This window comes from Anomaloglossus baeobatrachus, chromosome 11, assembly GCF_048569485.1.
Source record: "Anomaloglossus baeobatrachus isolate aAnoBae1 chromosome 11, aAnoBae1.hap1, whole genome shotgun sequence".
Taxonomy (NCBI): Eukaryota; Metazoa; Chordata; class Amphibia; order Anura; family Aromobatidae; genus Anomaloglossus; species Anomaloglossus baeobatrachus.
The window spans coordinates 50,324,560-50,341,174 of record NC_134363.1 but is presented as its reverse complement, the minus strand read 5'-3'; the positions used below and the strand labels follow the sequence as shown (position 1 = coordinate 50,341,174).

The window sequence follows — 16,615 nt, the reverse complement described above, 5'->3', positions numbered from 1 at the left end:
ATTTTTTGTTATAGTTAAGAATAGTGAGTTACTATCCGGGGCAATGCGGGGTAATACAGCTAGTAAAAAAAATAAGCCCCAGCAATACAGCAGATGCTTCCTTTTTATATTATTTCCCCCTTGACCCTGTTGATTCAGCATTCACAGCACTGCTGAAAAGCAAGATCTCAAAACAGACAATCTCAGCCTCTAGGGTTCCCTCTAGTGGTCAATGTGAAAAGCAAAATTTCCAAATTTTTGTTCTTAGTAATTGCTCGTCTGTAAGACTTTGGGGCGATTTGCCAATAACTCAGCTGTTATCTCTTTAGGACTTTGGGCTTAAAATTGATCTGATTCCACCGTAGGTCCCATGTACGGCTCCCTATTACGCGCCTGGCAGTCCTTCATGACAGCGACCGAGCGGCTCAGCGAGCTGCATGTCCAGATCCAGAAGACCCTGATGACAGACGACACAGAGCAAATCCGCAACTGGCAAAAGGAAACGTATCACCGCAAAATATTCGGTGGATTCAAGGAATCTTGCGAAATAGAAAACGGCTTCCACAAGGCCCAAAAGCCGTGGGCCAAAAAGTTAAAAAAGGTAAATGACTAATTGTGAACTGGTCCAGAGATTCCTCCAATGGGCCCCCTAAATGGGTCAATGGAATAATACAGCATCGGTAGGTGAAACATACCACCAATCCTAGTAATAAAATGACCGGTAGCCGGAAAGGTTATGGTCCAACTAAAGGAGAAAGAAAAAGACCATCAGCTCACCAACAATAATGACATATTCATGGATTCAGGATATTAAACCGATGCTTGGATCCTCGGGACCAGTATCCACGAGTTAGGATAAGAAAAAACAAAAAAGTGGAATGGTAGAATCTGGCTCCGGAACCATTAAAAATTCCAATTTAGTACCTTACGCGTTTCGGTCAGGTATTACCTATGCGTAAGGACACTACTGCCCGAAACGCGCAAGGTGCTATGTCCTGTTTTTATCCTAATAAAATTGGCATTTTTAATTGTTCCACTACTGAATACTACCATTACTAGTGATGGGCGAACTCGCAGATACCCGGAAACAGGTCTGGAATTCATCCTACATATCTGCCTGGACGCCGGTCCCCATATAAGTCTATGGGGACCCGAATTGTGCTCTTTAAAATGGGGTAGGGGATTAGAGCAGGCAAGCTATACTTACCAAGTTTCCATGCTGCTGTAACACTGCTTCCGGAGCCGCTCATACTACATCCAAGGCTGCTTATTATCCTTCATACATATGCACTGCTTCCCTTGCCCGGCAGTCTCTGATTGCTTGCAGTCAGACGCGGCGCCACCCTGTGTGACAGCATGTCTGACTGCAAGCAATCACACACACTGTGTGTGTCCCTATCATGGGCTAAAAATAAATAAATAAATAATACAATTGGCGTAGGGTCCCCTGTATTTTGATACCCAGCACAGATAAAGCCCACTGCTACCGTCTCCAGCCCCCAGCCCTGCGCTTATCTTGGCTTTGTATCAAAATAAGAGGAACTGCATGCGGCTTTTTATTTTTTTTTTAATGATTTAAATAAATATTTGTTAAAAAACGGTGCGTGGTCCCTCCCAATATTGATACCCAGCCATGATAAAGCCGACAGCTGGGGCCTGGTATTCTAAGGCTGGGGATACCCATGGTTATTGGGCCACCCCAGCCTCAAAAATAGCAGCCTGCGGCTGCCCTGGATTGTTGCGTCCATTAGATGCAACAATCCAGTCACTTTACCCGCATCTTTACGTTTGCCCTGGTGCGATGGCAAACTGGATAATAAGGGGTTAATTAACAGCCCACAGCTGCCAGTAAGCCCTAGATTAGTAATGGAGGCGTCTATGAGACCCCTCCATTACTAATCTGTACATGAAAAGAAATAAACGCAAACATGGAAAAAATCCTTTATTTGAAATAAAGTACATAAAACACCCTCTTTCATCCCTTTATTAACCCCCAAAACATCCAGGTCTGACGTAATCTACACGAGGTCCCTCGATGAGTTCAGCTCTGCTACATACATACTGAGGCACAGAAGATACAGAGAACATGTCTGCACTCTGTAAGCTTCAGACAGGAGACTAAGCCGCAGTGATGAGTGGTGACATCACTCAGGTTACTTACGGTCACAACTGGATGTTCCCACGGTCCTCCATCTGTGACTGCAAATAACCTGAGTGACATTACCACTCATCGCTGCGGCTCATTCTCTGACTGAAGTCAGCGTTCGGTCATATTCTATGGCCGTTCACTGTGACTTCAGATGTAGCAGAGCTGGACTTGTTGTGGGACCTCGTGTGGATTACATCGGACCTGGGTGTTTTGGGTGTTAATAAAGGGGTGAAAGAGGCTTTTTTTTGTATTTTATTTCAAATAAAGGATTTTTTTCCTGTGTTTGTGTTTATTTTTTTTCACTTACAGATTAATACTGAAGGGGGGGGGCGCTCATAGACCCCTACCCATTACTAATCCAGGGCTTAGTGGCAGCTGTGAGCTGTCATTAACCCCCACTACCTCAAATGCCACCGCACCAGAGCAATCGGGAAGAGCCGTGTAAAGCGCCAGAATTGTCACATCTAACGGATGCGACAATTCTGGGCTGCTGCAGGCTGCTATTTCTAGGCTGGGGGGCCCAATAACCATGGGTCTCCCCAGCCTGAAAACACCAGCCCCAGAATAATAAGCACCTCCGGAAGTAGTATTACAGCCTTTTGTTATTTATTTTTTAAATTAACCGAGTTGCCAGATCCGGATTGTTACCCGGAGTTCCCTGAGAACTCCGGGGTCGCCACTCGGGCACTTTTAATCCTTCGTGGATCTGGACTTTTACAGTCCGGGTCCACCCATCATCAATTATTACCCTTTCTTTTTCTTCTTCAAACTAAAGGACTTATACACTGTATAGTTGAAAAATGGGATTTTTCTGGAGGATTTTGGAGATAATGAAAAGTTGCCAAAAGTTATTGGTAGGCCTAACTAACCTCTTGGCAAAATTTTCTTTACAGCTTGAAAAAACAAAATCATCCTATCACAAAGCCTGCAAGAAGGAACATTTAGCAAGTGTCCGAGAGAACAATGGAAAGGTTAATCCGGAATTGTCTTTAGAAAAACAAAAGAAGCTCACAGAAGATCACGAGAAATGTAAACAGGATAAAGAAAAGGTAGGAGGAACTGAGACGTAACACATTGCTCAGGTGGGATTTTGGCCCATTCTTCCACACAAACACTCTTCCCATCCTGAAGGTCCCGGCTCCTTCTATGAACTCTGAGCATTAGTTCCTTCCATACATTTTCTATTGGATTCAGCTCTGGTGATCGGCTCGGCCAGTCTAGCAGATTTATTTTCCTTCTCTGGAACCAGTTGAGACTTTCCTTGGCTGTGTTTGGGATCATTGTCTTGCTGAAATGTCCTCCCTCGTTTCATCTTCATCATCCTGGTAGATGAAAGCAGATTTTTATCAAGAATGTCCCTCTACATTTGTCCATTCCTCCGTCCTTCTATTATATGAAGTGTGTCAGTGCCATCTGCTGAAAACAGCCCCGCCCATGATGTTCCCACCTCCACACTTCACTGTGGTTGGTGTTTTTGGGGTGATTTGCCTTTTGACCTCCAAATATGATGTGTATTATGTCATCAAAAGGGTTCAATTTTGCTCTCATCTGACCAGACTATATTCTCCTAGTATTTCACAGTCTTGTCTAAATGTTGTTGAGCAAAGTTTAAATGTGCTTGAACCTACTTTTTGTTCCGCAATGGAGTCTTTAGTGTGCATATAGGAGCGTGCATATAGGAGCGTGCATACAGGAGCATGCATACAGGAGCGTACATACAGGCCATGGAGGGGGAGTGCATTACTTATTGTTTTCTTGGAAACAATTGTACCTGCTGATTCCAGGTCTTTCTGTAGCTCTCCACAGATGGTCCTTGGCTCTCGGACAACTCTTCTGATCATTCTTTTCACTCCTTTGTCTGAAATCTTGCAGAGAGCACCTGGTTGTTGCTGGTTTATGGTGAAATAGTGTTCTTTCCACTTCCGGATTATGACCCCAGCAGTGCTAACTGGAGCCTTCAGTAGTTTGGAAAATTCCTCTGTAACCAATGCCATCAGTATGTTTTGTAACAATAAAGTTGGGAAGATCTTGAGACAGCTCACTGGTTTTACCCATCATGAGATGTTTCTTGTGTGGCACCTTGATAATGAGACAACTTTATATAGGCCATCTTGAACCAGCTGATATTATTTTTCACTAAGTGGCAGGATTACTTTCTAATTACCGAAAGATTTCTGTGGTTCTTATGACTTTACATTTTTGCCCTTGTTTCTTCATGTTTTTAATACTTTTTTCTTGTGTCATTTCTCATTATTACACATCACTAAATACATGGACATCTATGGTTTGATTTCTTTGCCTGTGTGGATTGGATAGGTTGTTACCGGCATCTGGTGTGAAATTCATGTCAATAGCAGCATTAGAAATATATTTACAAGTGATGGAAACACTATTTTGGGTCAAATGTAGGTAAAGCAAAGATATGAGAAATCCTTACAAGAACTCAATAAGTATACTCCCAAATACATGGAGGAAATGGAAACCGTGTTCGACCAAAGCCAGCAACAGGAGCAGAAGAAAGTGGTCTTCTTCAAACAGGCCCTTCACTCCATACACAAGCACCTCGACATCACCAATAACGAGAGGTGAGAGGCCAAGAAAGAGATTTATGGCTCATCCAGTCTATGGGGCTGTTCACACGTGTGGTTTTTTTGGGGACCGAGACTTTTCCATTTTTTTATCTTAGTAATGGTTCAGTTTCATCCAGTCAGGTGTACGGATTTTGGGCAGCGCACAGGTGACATCATGATGTCTGAATAAGAGGTTAAAGTCATCATCCCTGGTGGCCTAGACCAGATTGGGGTTAATGCCAATATCCCTGGTGGTTTAGATCAGATAGGGGTTAATGCCAATATCCCTGGTGGTCTAGATCAGATAGGGGTTAATGCCAATATCCCTGGTGGTCTAGATCAGATAGGGGTTAATGCCAATATCCCTGGTAGTTTAGATCAGATAGGGGTTAATGCCAATATCCCTGGTGGTCTAGATCAGATAATGATTAATGCCAGTATTCCTGGTGTCCTAGATCGGATAGCGATTAATGCCAATAATCCTGGTGGCCTAGGTCCGACAGGGATCAATGCCAATATCCCTCATTGGCATTAATCCCTATCTGATCTTGGCAATGTCATTGGTGGTCTAGATCAGATAGGGATTAATGCCAATATCCCTGGTGGCCTAGATCAGACAAGGATTATTGCCAATATCCTTGGTGGTCAAATCAGATAGGGGTAAATGGTAAGATCCCTTGTGGTCTAGATCAGATTATGATTAATGCCAAGATCTTTGATGGTCTAAATCAGATAGGGGTTAAAGCCAATATCCCTGATGGCCTAGATCAGATAGGGCTTAATGCTAATATTCCTGGTGGTCTAGATCAAATAGGAGTTAATGCTAATATTCCTGGTGGCCAAATCAGATAGGGTTAATGGTAAGATCCCTGGTGGTTTAGATTAGATGATGATTAATGCCAATATTCCTGGTGGTCTAGATCATAAATGGGTTAATGCCAATATCCCTGGTGGCCAAATTAGATAGGGGTTAATGCAAATATCCCTGGTGGCCTAGATGAGATAGTGGGGATTTTTTTTTTTACTTATTGGTTTCTTATGTCAACCAGAAATTGGACATTGTAAGAGAACTCGTCCGGACATGTGGAGGCGGCATTAATGATTTTACCTTTTTGTATACTCAGTATTATGACGGTATACGGGGATCTGAACCAGGCCATAATGGCGGTCAGTGACCAGGACGATCTAAAGTGGTGGAGGAATAAGCACGGCCCCGGGATGTTAATGAACTGGCCGCACCTGGAGGTACGGGGTGATATTCTACTTGTATTTGTTAATGTGTCAAATAATAGGGGATCCGTCTAGTTAAAAGACAATTCTATCCGCAGAGCACAAGGAGCTGAGTGGATGGACATATAGCTTAATGGGGCAGAATTCTACCTACAGTCATATGAAAAAGTTTGGGCACCCCTATTAATGTTAACCTTTTTTCTTTATAACAATTTGGGTTTTTGCAGCAGCTATTTCAGTTTCATATATCTAATAACTGATGGACTGAGTAATATTTCTGGATTGAAATGAGGTTTATTGTACTAACAGAAAATGTGCAATCCGCATTTAAACAAAATGTGACCGGTGCAAAAGTATGGGCACCTCAACATAAAAGTGACATTAATATTTTGTAGATCCTCCTTTTACAAAAATCACAGCCTGTAGTCGCTTCCTGTAGCTGTTAATGAGTTCCTGGATCCTGGATGAAGGTATATTTCACCATTCCTGTTTACAAAACAATTCCAGTTCAGTTAAGTTTGATGGTCGCCGAGCATGGACAGCCGCTTCACATCATCCCACAGATGTTCAATGATATTCAGGTCTGGGGACTGGGATGGCCATTCCAGAACATTGTAATTGTTCCTCTGCATGAATGCCTGAGCAGATTTGGAGCGGTGTTTTGGATCATTGTCTTGCTGAAATATCCATCCCCTGCGTAACTTCAACTTCGTCACTGATTCTTGCACATTATTGTGAAGAATCTGCTGATACTGCGTTGAATCCATGCGACCCTCAACTGTAACAAGATTCCCGGTGCCGGCATTGGCCACACAGCCCCAAAGCATGATGGAACCTCCACCAAATTTTACTGTGGGTAGCAAGTGCTTTTCTTGGAATGCCGTGGTTTTTTTGCCTCCATGCATAACGCCTTTTTGTATGACCAAACAACTCAATCTTTGTTTCATCAGTCCACAGGACCTTCTTCCAAAATGTACCTGGCTTGTCCAAATGTGCTTTTGCATACCTCAGGCGACTCTGTTTGTGGCGTGCTTGTAGAAACGGCTTCTTTCACATCACTCTCTCATACAGCTTCTCCTTGTGCAACGTGCGCTGTATTGTTGACCGATGCACATTGACACCATCTGCAGCAAGATGAAGCTGCAGGTCTTTGGAGGTGGTCTGTGGATCGTCCTTGACTGTTCTCACCATTCTTCTTCTCTGCCTTTCTGATATTTTTCTTGGCCTGCCACTTCTGGGCTTAACAAGAACTGTACCTGTGTTCTTCCATTTCCTTGCTATGTTCCTCACAGTGGAAACTGACAGTTTCAATCTCTGAGACAACTTTTTGTATCCTTCCCCTGAACAACTATGTGGAATAATCTTTGTTTTCAGATCATTTGAGAGTTGTTTTGAGGAGCCCATGATGACACTCTTCATAGGAGATTCAAATAGGAGAACTACTTGCAAGTGGCCACCTTAAATACCTTTTCTCATGATTGGATACACCTGCCTATGAAGTGCAAAGCTCAATGAGGTTACAAAACCAATTTAGTGCTTTAGTAAGTCAGTAAAAAGTAGTTAGGAGTGTTCAAATCAAGAAATTGATAAGGGTGCCCATACTTATGCACCGGTCAAATTTAGTTTAAATGCGGATTGCACATTTTCTGTTAGTACAATAAACCTCATTTCAATCCAGAAATATTACTCAGTCCATCAGGTATTAGATATATGAAACTGAAATAGCTGTTGCAAAAACCCAAATTGTTATAAAGAAAAAAGATAACATTAATAGGGGTGCCCAAACTTTCTCATATGACTGTAGCTTGTCATTGATTGGTGCCTATTTAGGGTCATGAGTCCAGTGGGCGGTCCTAGTCTGCGCGCACACACATCGAGAGCACTGTCAATCATTGACTAGGACCGCCCACTGGACTACAAAGCACAGAATTTACATGTATAAATTGCAAAATTATACTAAATACTTCAAAATCGGACAGATTTGTCAGTGTATTCTTCCATAGGAGTGGAGTCCGGATGTTGAGCAACAGATAGTAAAAAAGAAGAAAGTGAAAGAGGAAAAAGTGAAGTTATATAGTGTGACGCCCACGGAAAGCAGGTGAGAAGATTAAGAATATAAAAAAAATAAAATAAAAAAAAACAAACTAAACTATACCACTTGACTCCAGAAACTTTTGCTGCAATTTGTTGGAAAAAAAAACAAAACCTAAACAACTGTGCTTTACTCACCCTCCCCAGGTCCGGTGAGGAGTTTACAGCTATGCTTTAAGATATTATTGCAATTAAAGTTGTATTTTCCGGTTCACAGTATGAATAAAGCCCCAGTAAACGTCCCAGGAGTGCGGGTACGAGCCGTGTATGATTATTCCGGACAGGAGTCTGATGAGCTCAGCTTTAAAGCAGGTAACACAAACCGGGGCCATAGGGTATACAGGTATATGACTTTATTTGCGCAAGATCTTCAAGGGGTTTTCTAGGGTTAACACATTGTAGCGTCCCCGGGCTCCACCCATCAACTGTTTGTAACTGTGGCAGACGCCGGATGTGAACAGTGAACGATGCCGAGCAGCACAGCGCCATCAACTGTAGTGGCCGTCCTCTGGTACTGCAGCTCAGCTCCTATTGAATTATATGGGACCTCAGTCCATCTCCCAGAATCTAAAGCTCTTATTTTATTAAGCCGGCCTGGTGCGACATCATTACAGAGCACCCGAGCATGGTAGTGCTCGCTCATCACTAGTACTGAGCACCTGAGCATGGTAGTGCTCGCTCATCACTAGTACGGAGAACCTGAGCATGGTAGTGCCCGCTCATCACTAGTACGGAGCACCCGAGCATGGTAGTGCCCGCTCATCACTAGTTACGAGTACTGAGCCCCCGAGCATGATAGTGCTCGCTCATCACTAGTTACTAGTACTGAGCACCCGAGCATGGTAGTGCTCGCTCATCACTAGTTACTAGTACTGAGCACCCGAGCATGGTAGTGCCCACTCATCAGTATTTGTTAGCAATTAAGGGATTTACAAGGCAAACTGTTATGTAACATTTCCGTCTGTATCCTCAGCCCTTCATCAGAGTGTAAACAATGATGAGTGGGAAAACCAGTGAATTCTCCTGGCACGATAGTGGTCACTTTGCATATCGGTGTTTTTTTTTTTTTCTAATTCTCTGTGGTTTTTTTCTTTGACAGGACAGCTCGCAGTATACGGTATATCAATCTAAGACAGTCCAAATTGTTGACAAAAATAAAAAAAAAATGTAATTTTGGCCACTGTCAGGGCAACATTCGCTGCAGACCATGCAAATGCACCATGATTTTGTGCACTTCAATGCAGAAAACTACTTACCTTTCTGTTATAACCAGGTGACGAACTCACGAAGATTGAAGATGAGGACGAGCAAGGCTGGTGCAAAGGCGTGACTGGTCGTGGCCAGGTGGGCCTGTATCCGGCCAACTACGTAGAAGTTATTACCGGGTAGAGAACGGCTGCCGGAGAGCATCAGGAATTCAGTATTCAACAATCAGCTCTACAGGGACTGGACTTCTTGTCTTCTCCGATCCTTATGCTGGGCTGGGGTTAGCAAGTGACACGGCCGGGCCAGAGGGGCATGAACGTTTTTGGGTTGTTACTCACTAAAAAGATATGAGCTCTGATGGGTAAAGATGTGGACACCTTTCTGGGTAATTTTTGCACTGTGCGGCTTTTTACAGATTTTTTTTTTTTGTTTCCTTGCTGGCTGCAGAATGAGTTAACTGAGAATCCATAAGTGAGCATAGACTCTAATTCTTTCATCTATTTCTGAACTCTTGTGCCTTGAAGTCTTATGACCACAGACTGCATCAAAATGGAGCCGAAGTCACAAAGAAGCATAAAAAAAAAAAAAACCCCTCCCACTCAGAAGCTCACTTATGGTTCCTACGTTAACTCATCTTGCAGCCAGCAAAATGGGCAAATAAAACGTGTAAAAGCAATACAATACAACATTATTCAGAAAATATTTAAACTCCAAAAAAAATTATATATATATATAATGTTTTTTTTTGAGTTTAAATATTTTTCATTTTTTTTACAAAATTTTTTTTAAGACCACAAAAGGTGTCCATATCCTTTAGTTTTCTTACCTTAGGGATTACCACTACCTGGGTATTTTGGTGCCAGTCTATTTGCTCACCTATTTTTTTTCCCCTGTATCCCAAAAAAAAAAAAAAAAAAATCTCCATTTTGAACAAAAAGACAGCACCCAGCTCTCAGGAAACGTCCTGCCTGGCGTCGTGACTCCGGTCCAATGGATGCTGCAGTACAATGTGTGTGCGTTGTGTGTGCCTTTTAAAGTGCAGGTCTTGTCGGATAACTTGGGTCAAGGGTCTTACAAGACGCTCTCACGCCTGACTTTTTTTTTAAAGAAATATTAAAAGCAAAAAACAAACATCTGATGAAAAATAAAATAAAAAAAAATGTCCAACTTTTGTTTTTTTGCTTTTGTTTAAGTCGTAAATGACTCCATTCACTTTAGGATATACCATATAAAAAAGTACTAAATATGTGTAAAGCCCCTCCCCTTCTGCCTATACACCCCCCGTGGGATCACGGGCTCCTCAGTTTTAGTGCCAAAGCAAGAAGGAGGAAAGCCAATAACTGGTTTAAAAACAAATTCAATCCGAAGGAATATCGGAGAACTGAAACCATTCAACATGAACAACATGTGTACCCGAAAAAACAAAAAGCCCGAAGGAAACAGGGCGGGTGCTGGGTCTCCCAATTGGAGCTAGAAGAAAAGGAATTTACGGTAAGTAAACAAAATTCCCTTCTTCTTTGTCGCTCTATTGGGAGACCCAGACAATTGGGACGTCCAAAAGCAGTCCCTGGGTGGGTAAAATAATATCTCGTGATAGGGCCGTAAAACGGCCCTTTCCTACATGGGGGCAATCGCCGCCTGAAGGACTTGTCTACCTAGGCTGGCGTCCGCCGAAGCGTAGGTATGCACTTGATAATGCTTGGTAAAAGTGTGCAGACTCGACCAGGTAGCCGCCTGGCACACCTGCTGAGCCGTAGCCTGGTGCCGTAATGCCCAGGACGCACCCACGGCTCTGGTAGAATGGGCCTTCAGCCCTGAGGGAACCGGAAGCCCAGCAGAACGGTAGGCTTCAAGAATTGGCTCCTTGATCCACCGAGCCAGGGTGGATTTGGAAGCTTGCGACCCTTTACGCTGACCAGCGACAAGGACAAAGAGTGCATCCGAGCGGCGCAGGGGCGCCGTGCGGGAAATGTAGATTCTGAGTGCTCTCACCAGATCCAACAAATGCAAATCCTTTTCACATTGATGAACTGGATGAGGACACAAAGAAGGTAAGGAGATATCCTGATTGAGATGAAAGGGGGATACCACCTTAGGGAGAAACTCCGGAATCGGGCGCAGAACCACCTTGTCCTGGTGAAACACCAGGAAGGGAGATTTGCATGACAGCGCTGCTAGCTCGGACACTCTCCGAAGAGACGTGACCGCTACTAGAAAGGCCACTTTCTGTGAAAGGCGAGAAAGGGAAACATCCCTCATAGGCTCGAAAGGCGGCTTCTGGAGAGCAATTAAAACCCTGTTCAGATCCCAGGGCTCTAACGGCCGCTTGTAAGGAGGGACGATATGACAAACCCCTTGCAGGAACGTGCGTACCTGAGGAAGTCGTGCTAGGCGCTTCTGAAAAAATACAGATAGCGCTGAGACTTGTCCCTTGAGGGAGCCGAGCGACAAACCTTTTTCCAAACCGGATTGCAGGAAGGAAAGAAAAGTAGGCAATGCAAATGGCCAGGGAGAAACTCCCTGAGCAGAGTACCAAGATAAGAATATCTTCCACGTCCTGTGGTAGATCTTGGCGGAGGTTGGTTTCCTAGCCTGTCTCATGGTGGCAATGACCTCTTGAGATAACCCTGAAGACGCTAGGATCCAGGACTCAATGGCCACACAGTCAGGTTCAGGGCCGCAGAATTCAGATGGAAAAACGGCCCTTGAGACAGCAAGTCTGGTCGGTCTGGTAGTGCCCACGGTTGGCCTACCGTGAGATGCCACAGATCCGGGTACCACGACCTCCTCGGCCAGTCTGGAGCGACGAGGATGGCGCGGCGGCAGTCGGACCTGATCTTGCGTAGCACTCTGGGCAACAGTGCCAGAGGTGGGAACACATAAGGTAGCCGGAACTGCGACCAATCTTGAACTAAGGCGTCCGCCGCCAGAGCTCGGTGATCGTGAGACCGTGCCATGAAAGCCGGGACCTTGTTGTTGTGCCGGGACGCCATTAGCCAGCGGCGACAGATCTCCTGAAACACGTCCGGGTGAAGAGACCATTCCCCTGCGTCCATACCCTGGCGACTGAGGAAGTCTGCTTCCCAGTTTTCCACGCCTGGGATGTGAACTGCGGATATGGTGGATGCCGTGTCTTCCACCCACGTCAGAATCCGCCGGACTTCCTGGAAGGCTTGCCGACTGCGTGTTCCTCCTTGGTGGTTGATGTATGCCACCGCTGTGGAGTTGTCCGACTGAATTCGGATCTGCTTGCCTTCCAGCCACTGCTGGAAGGCTTGTAGGGCAAGATACACTGCTCTGATTTCCAGAACATTGATCTGAAGGGTGGACTCTTGCCGAGTCCACGTACCTTGAGCCCTGTGGTGGAGAAAAACTGCTCCCCACCCTGATAGACTCGCGTCTGTCGTGACCACTGCCCAGGATGGGGGTAGGAAGGATTTTCCTTTTGACAATGAGGTGGGAAGAAGCCACCACCGAAGAGATTCCTTGGCCGCCTGAGAAAGGGAGACGTTCCTGTCGAGGGACTTCGACTTCCCGTCCCATTGGCGGAGAATGTCCCATTGTAGTGGACGCAGATGAAACTGCGCGAAAGGGACTGCCTCCATTGTTGCTACCATCTTCCCTAGGAAGTGCATGAGGCGCCTCAAGGGGTGCGACTGGCCTAGAAGGAGAGATTGCACCCCTGTCTGTAGTGAACGCTGTTTGTCCAGCGGAAGCTTCACTATCGCTGAGAGAGTATGAAACTCCATGCCAAGATATGTTAGCGATTGGGTCGGGGTCAGATTTGACTTTGAAAAGTTGATGATCCACCCGAAACTCTGGAGAGTCTCCAGCGCAACGTTCAGGCTGTGTTGGCATGCCTCTTGAGAGGGTGCCTTGACAAGTAGATCGTCCAAGTAAGGGATCACAGAGTGACCCTGAGAGTGCAGGACTGCTACTACTGCTGCCATGACCTTGGTGAAGACCCGTGGGGCTGTCGCCAGCCCGAAAGGCAGAGCTACGAACTGAAGGTGTTCGTCTCCTATAACGAAGCGTAGAAAACGCTGGTGCTCTGGAGCAATCGGCACGTGGAGCTAAGCATCCTTGATGTCTATTGATGCTAGGAAATCTCCTTGAGACATTGAGGCGATGACGGAGCGGAGGGATTCCATCCGGAACCGCCTGGTTTTCACGTGCTTGTTGAGCAGTTTTAGGTCCAGAACGGGACGGAAAGACCCGTCCTTTTTTGGCACCACAAACAAATTGGAGTAAAAACCGTGACCTTGCTCCTGAAGAGGAACAGGGATCACCACTCCTTCTGCCTTTAGAGAGCACACCGCTTGCAGCAGAGCATCGGCTCGGTCGGGAGGTGGAGAAGTTCTGAAGAATCGAGTTGGAGGACGAGAACTGAACTCTATCCTGTACCCGTGAGACAGAATGTCTCTCACCCAACGGTCTTTGACCTGTGGCAGCCAAATGTCGCCAAAGCGGGAGAGCCTGCCACCGACCGAGGATGCGGAGAGAGGAGGCCGAAAGTCATGAGGAAGCCGCTTTGGTAGCGGTTCTTCCGGCTGTCTTTTTTGGGCGTGACTGAGCCCGCCAAGAATCTGAGCTCCTCTGATCCTTTTGAGTCCTTTTGGACGAGGAGAATTGGGACCTGCCCGAGCCTCGAAAGGACCGAAACCCCGACTGTCCCCTCCTCTGTTGGGGTTTGTTTGGTTTGGGCTGGGGTAAGGATGAATCCTTACCCTTGGACTGTTTAATGATTTCATCCAATCGCTCACCAAACAGTCGGTCACCAGAAAATGGCAAACTGGTTAAGCACTTTTTGGAAGCAGAATCTGCCTTCCATTCCCTTAACCACAAGGCTCTGCGTAAAACCACGGAGTTGGCGGACGCCACTGCCGTACGGCTCGTAGAGTCCAGGACCGCATTAATCGCGTAAGACGCAAATGCAGACATTTGAGAGGTTAAGGACGCCACCTGCGGAACAGATGTACGTGTGACCGTGTCAATCTGTGTAAGACCAGCTGAAATAGCTTGGAGTGCCCATACGGCTGCGAATGCTGGAGCAAACGACGCGCCGATAGCTTCATAGATGGATTTCAGCCAGAGCTCCATCTGTCTATCAGTGGCATCTTTAAGTGCAGCCCCATCTTCCACTGCAACTATGGATCTAGCCGCAAGCCTGGAGATTGGGGGATCCACCTTTGGACACTGGGTCCAGCGCTTGACCACGTCCGGGGGAAAGGGATAACGTGTATCCTTAAGACGTTTGGAGAAACGCTTATCTGGATAAGCGTGGTGTTTCTGGACTGCCTCTCTAAAGTCAGAGTGGTCCAGAAAAGTACTCAATTTACGCTTGGGATACCTGAAATGGAATTTCTCCTGCTGTGAAGCTGACTCCTCCACTGGAGGAGCTGGGGGAGAAATATCTAACATTCTATTGATGGACGCTATAAGATCATTCACTATGGCGTCACCATCAGGTGTATCCAGATTGAGAGCGGTCTCAGGATCAGAATCCTGATCAGCTACCTCCGCCTCATCATACAGAGAGTCCTCCTGCTGGGACCCTGACCAGTGTGATGAAGTCGAGGGCCGCTCCCAGCGAGCTCGCTTAGGCTGTCTGGGACTGTCATCCATGTCAGAGCCTTCACCCTGGGATGCGTGGAACACCCCCGGAGCCCGGAGCTGTTCCAACTGAGGGGGACCAGGGAGCAATGATTCAACAGTGCCCATGGTCTGAGTTACCGGTCTAGACTGCAAAGTTTCTAGAATTTTAGTCATAGTCACAGACAATCTATCAGCAAAAACTGCAAACTCCGTCCCCGTCACCTGGACAGTATTCACAGGTGGTTCTCCCTGGGTCACCTCTAGCAGAGGCCCCGGCCGAGCAAGTGCCACAGGGGCCGAGCACTGCACACAATGGGGGTCAGTGGAACCTGCCGGTAGAGTAGCCTCACATGCTGTACAAGCAGCATAGAAAGCCTGTGCCTTGGCACCCTTGCTTTTTGCGGACGACATGCTGTTGTCTCCTCTGAGCAATCTAGGAGGGTATATAGCCAAGAATCAACAGCGACCGTACAGTGCAATGTATAGCATGCAAGCATAAAAATACAAATGTACACTACGGCACTAGAGAGGTCAGCACCACAGGTGCTGCTTACCGCCCGCTCAAAAGCGGGTGTGTGGACGCCAGAATCCCGTGTCTGGGTCTCCCAGAACTTGTCTCCCCTCTCCAGCTCAGACTGCACACAGGAATGGCTGCCGGCGTCCTGTGAAGAGGGGCGGACCGTGGGCGTGCCTCAGACAAAGTGCGGGAAACTGGCGTCCCACTGTGAGGGCTGGAGTATGTAAAGTAGACTCCAGCCCTCGGCGCTGACGTTCTGTACAGCGTCCCGCCCTTCCCCTGACTGGCAGGCCTGGGGGCGGGAACGAAACGAAACTAGGCCGCAAAAGCCGGGGACTCGGGTAATAAGCGCGGCCGTCATATATGCACGGCCAGCGCGGAAGTCCCCGGCGCACCACAAGTCCCAGCCGCGCCGCAGTGTAAAACTGACAGCAGCGGCCGGCGCGGCAGTTCCCAATACATCAACTCACTCAGCAAAGCTGTAGTTAGTAATGGCACAAGCGCGCAGCGCTGTTGTCCCCGGCGCACTAACACACCCAGCAATGCTGCAGTGTGTCTGTGCGCGGTCTGTACGGGGACACAGAGTACCTTGAAGTAGCAGGGCCCTGTCCCTGACGATACTCAGCTCCATATCCAGCAGATTCCCCAGGGGCTGTGGACGGAGCACGGTCTCCTGTGCCCGGAGACCGGTAAGATCCCACTTCACCCAGAGCCCCAAGGGGGATGGGGAAGGAAAGCAGCATGTGGGCTCCAGCCTCCGTACCCGCAATGGGTACCTCAACCTTAACAAACACCGCCGACAAGAGTGGGGTGAGAAGGGAGCATGCTGGGGGCCCTAGTATGGGCCCTCTTTTCTTCCATCCGACATAGTCAGCAGCTGCTGCTGACTAAACAGTGGAGCTATGCGTGGATGTCTGACCTCCTTCGCACAAAGCATGAAAACTGAGGAGCCCGTGATCCCACGGGGGGTGTATAGGCAGAAGGGGAGGGGCTTTACACTTTTAAGTGTAATACTTTGTGTGGCCTCCGGAGGCAGTAGCTATACACCCAATTGTCTGGGTCTCCCAATGGAGCGACAAAGAAATATTATATATATATATATATATATATATATTATAATAATGTGTGATTATTTATATATAAAATATATATCACTATTATAATAAAAATCACACATACATAATCTGTGTGATTTTTATTATAATAGTGTGATTATATATATAATTATATATATATATATATATATATATATATATATATATATATATATATATATAT

General features: G+C 46.3%; 1 protein-coding gene across 1 annotated transcript in view; it reads left to right on the top strand.

The window, feature by feature from the left end:
• LOC142256780 (protein kinase C and casein kinase substrate in neurons protein 1-like) overlaps positions 1-10,393 on the top strand; it is a 50,508-nt gene extending 40,115 nt beyond the window's left edge. Inside the window, exons 4-10 of the mRNA XM_075328669.1 lie at positions 345-580; positions 3,022-3,177; positions 4,538-4,713; positions 5,823-5,943; positions 7,932-8,026; positions 8,237-8,331; positions 9,293-10,393. Of these exons, the coding sequence (XP_075184784.1) occupies positions 345-580; positions 3,022-3,177; positions 4,538-4,713; positions 5,823-5,943; positions 7,932-8,026; positions 8,237-8,331; positions 9,293-9,408 (995 nt within the window). The 3' untranslated portion in view covers positions 9,409-10,393. The remainder of the gene's footprint in view (positions 1-344; positions 581-3,021; positions 3,178-4,537; positions 4,714-5,822; positions 5,944-7,931; positions 8,027-8,236; positions 8,332-9,292) is intronic.
• The last annotated feature ends 6,222 nt before the right edge of the window (positions 10,394-16,615 follow it).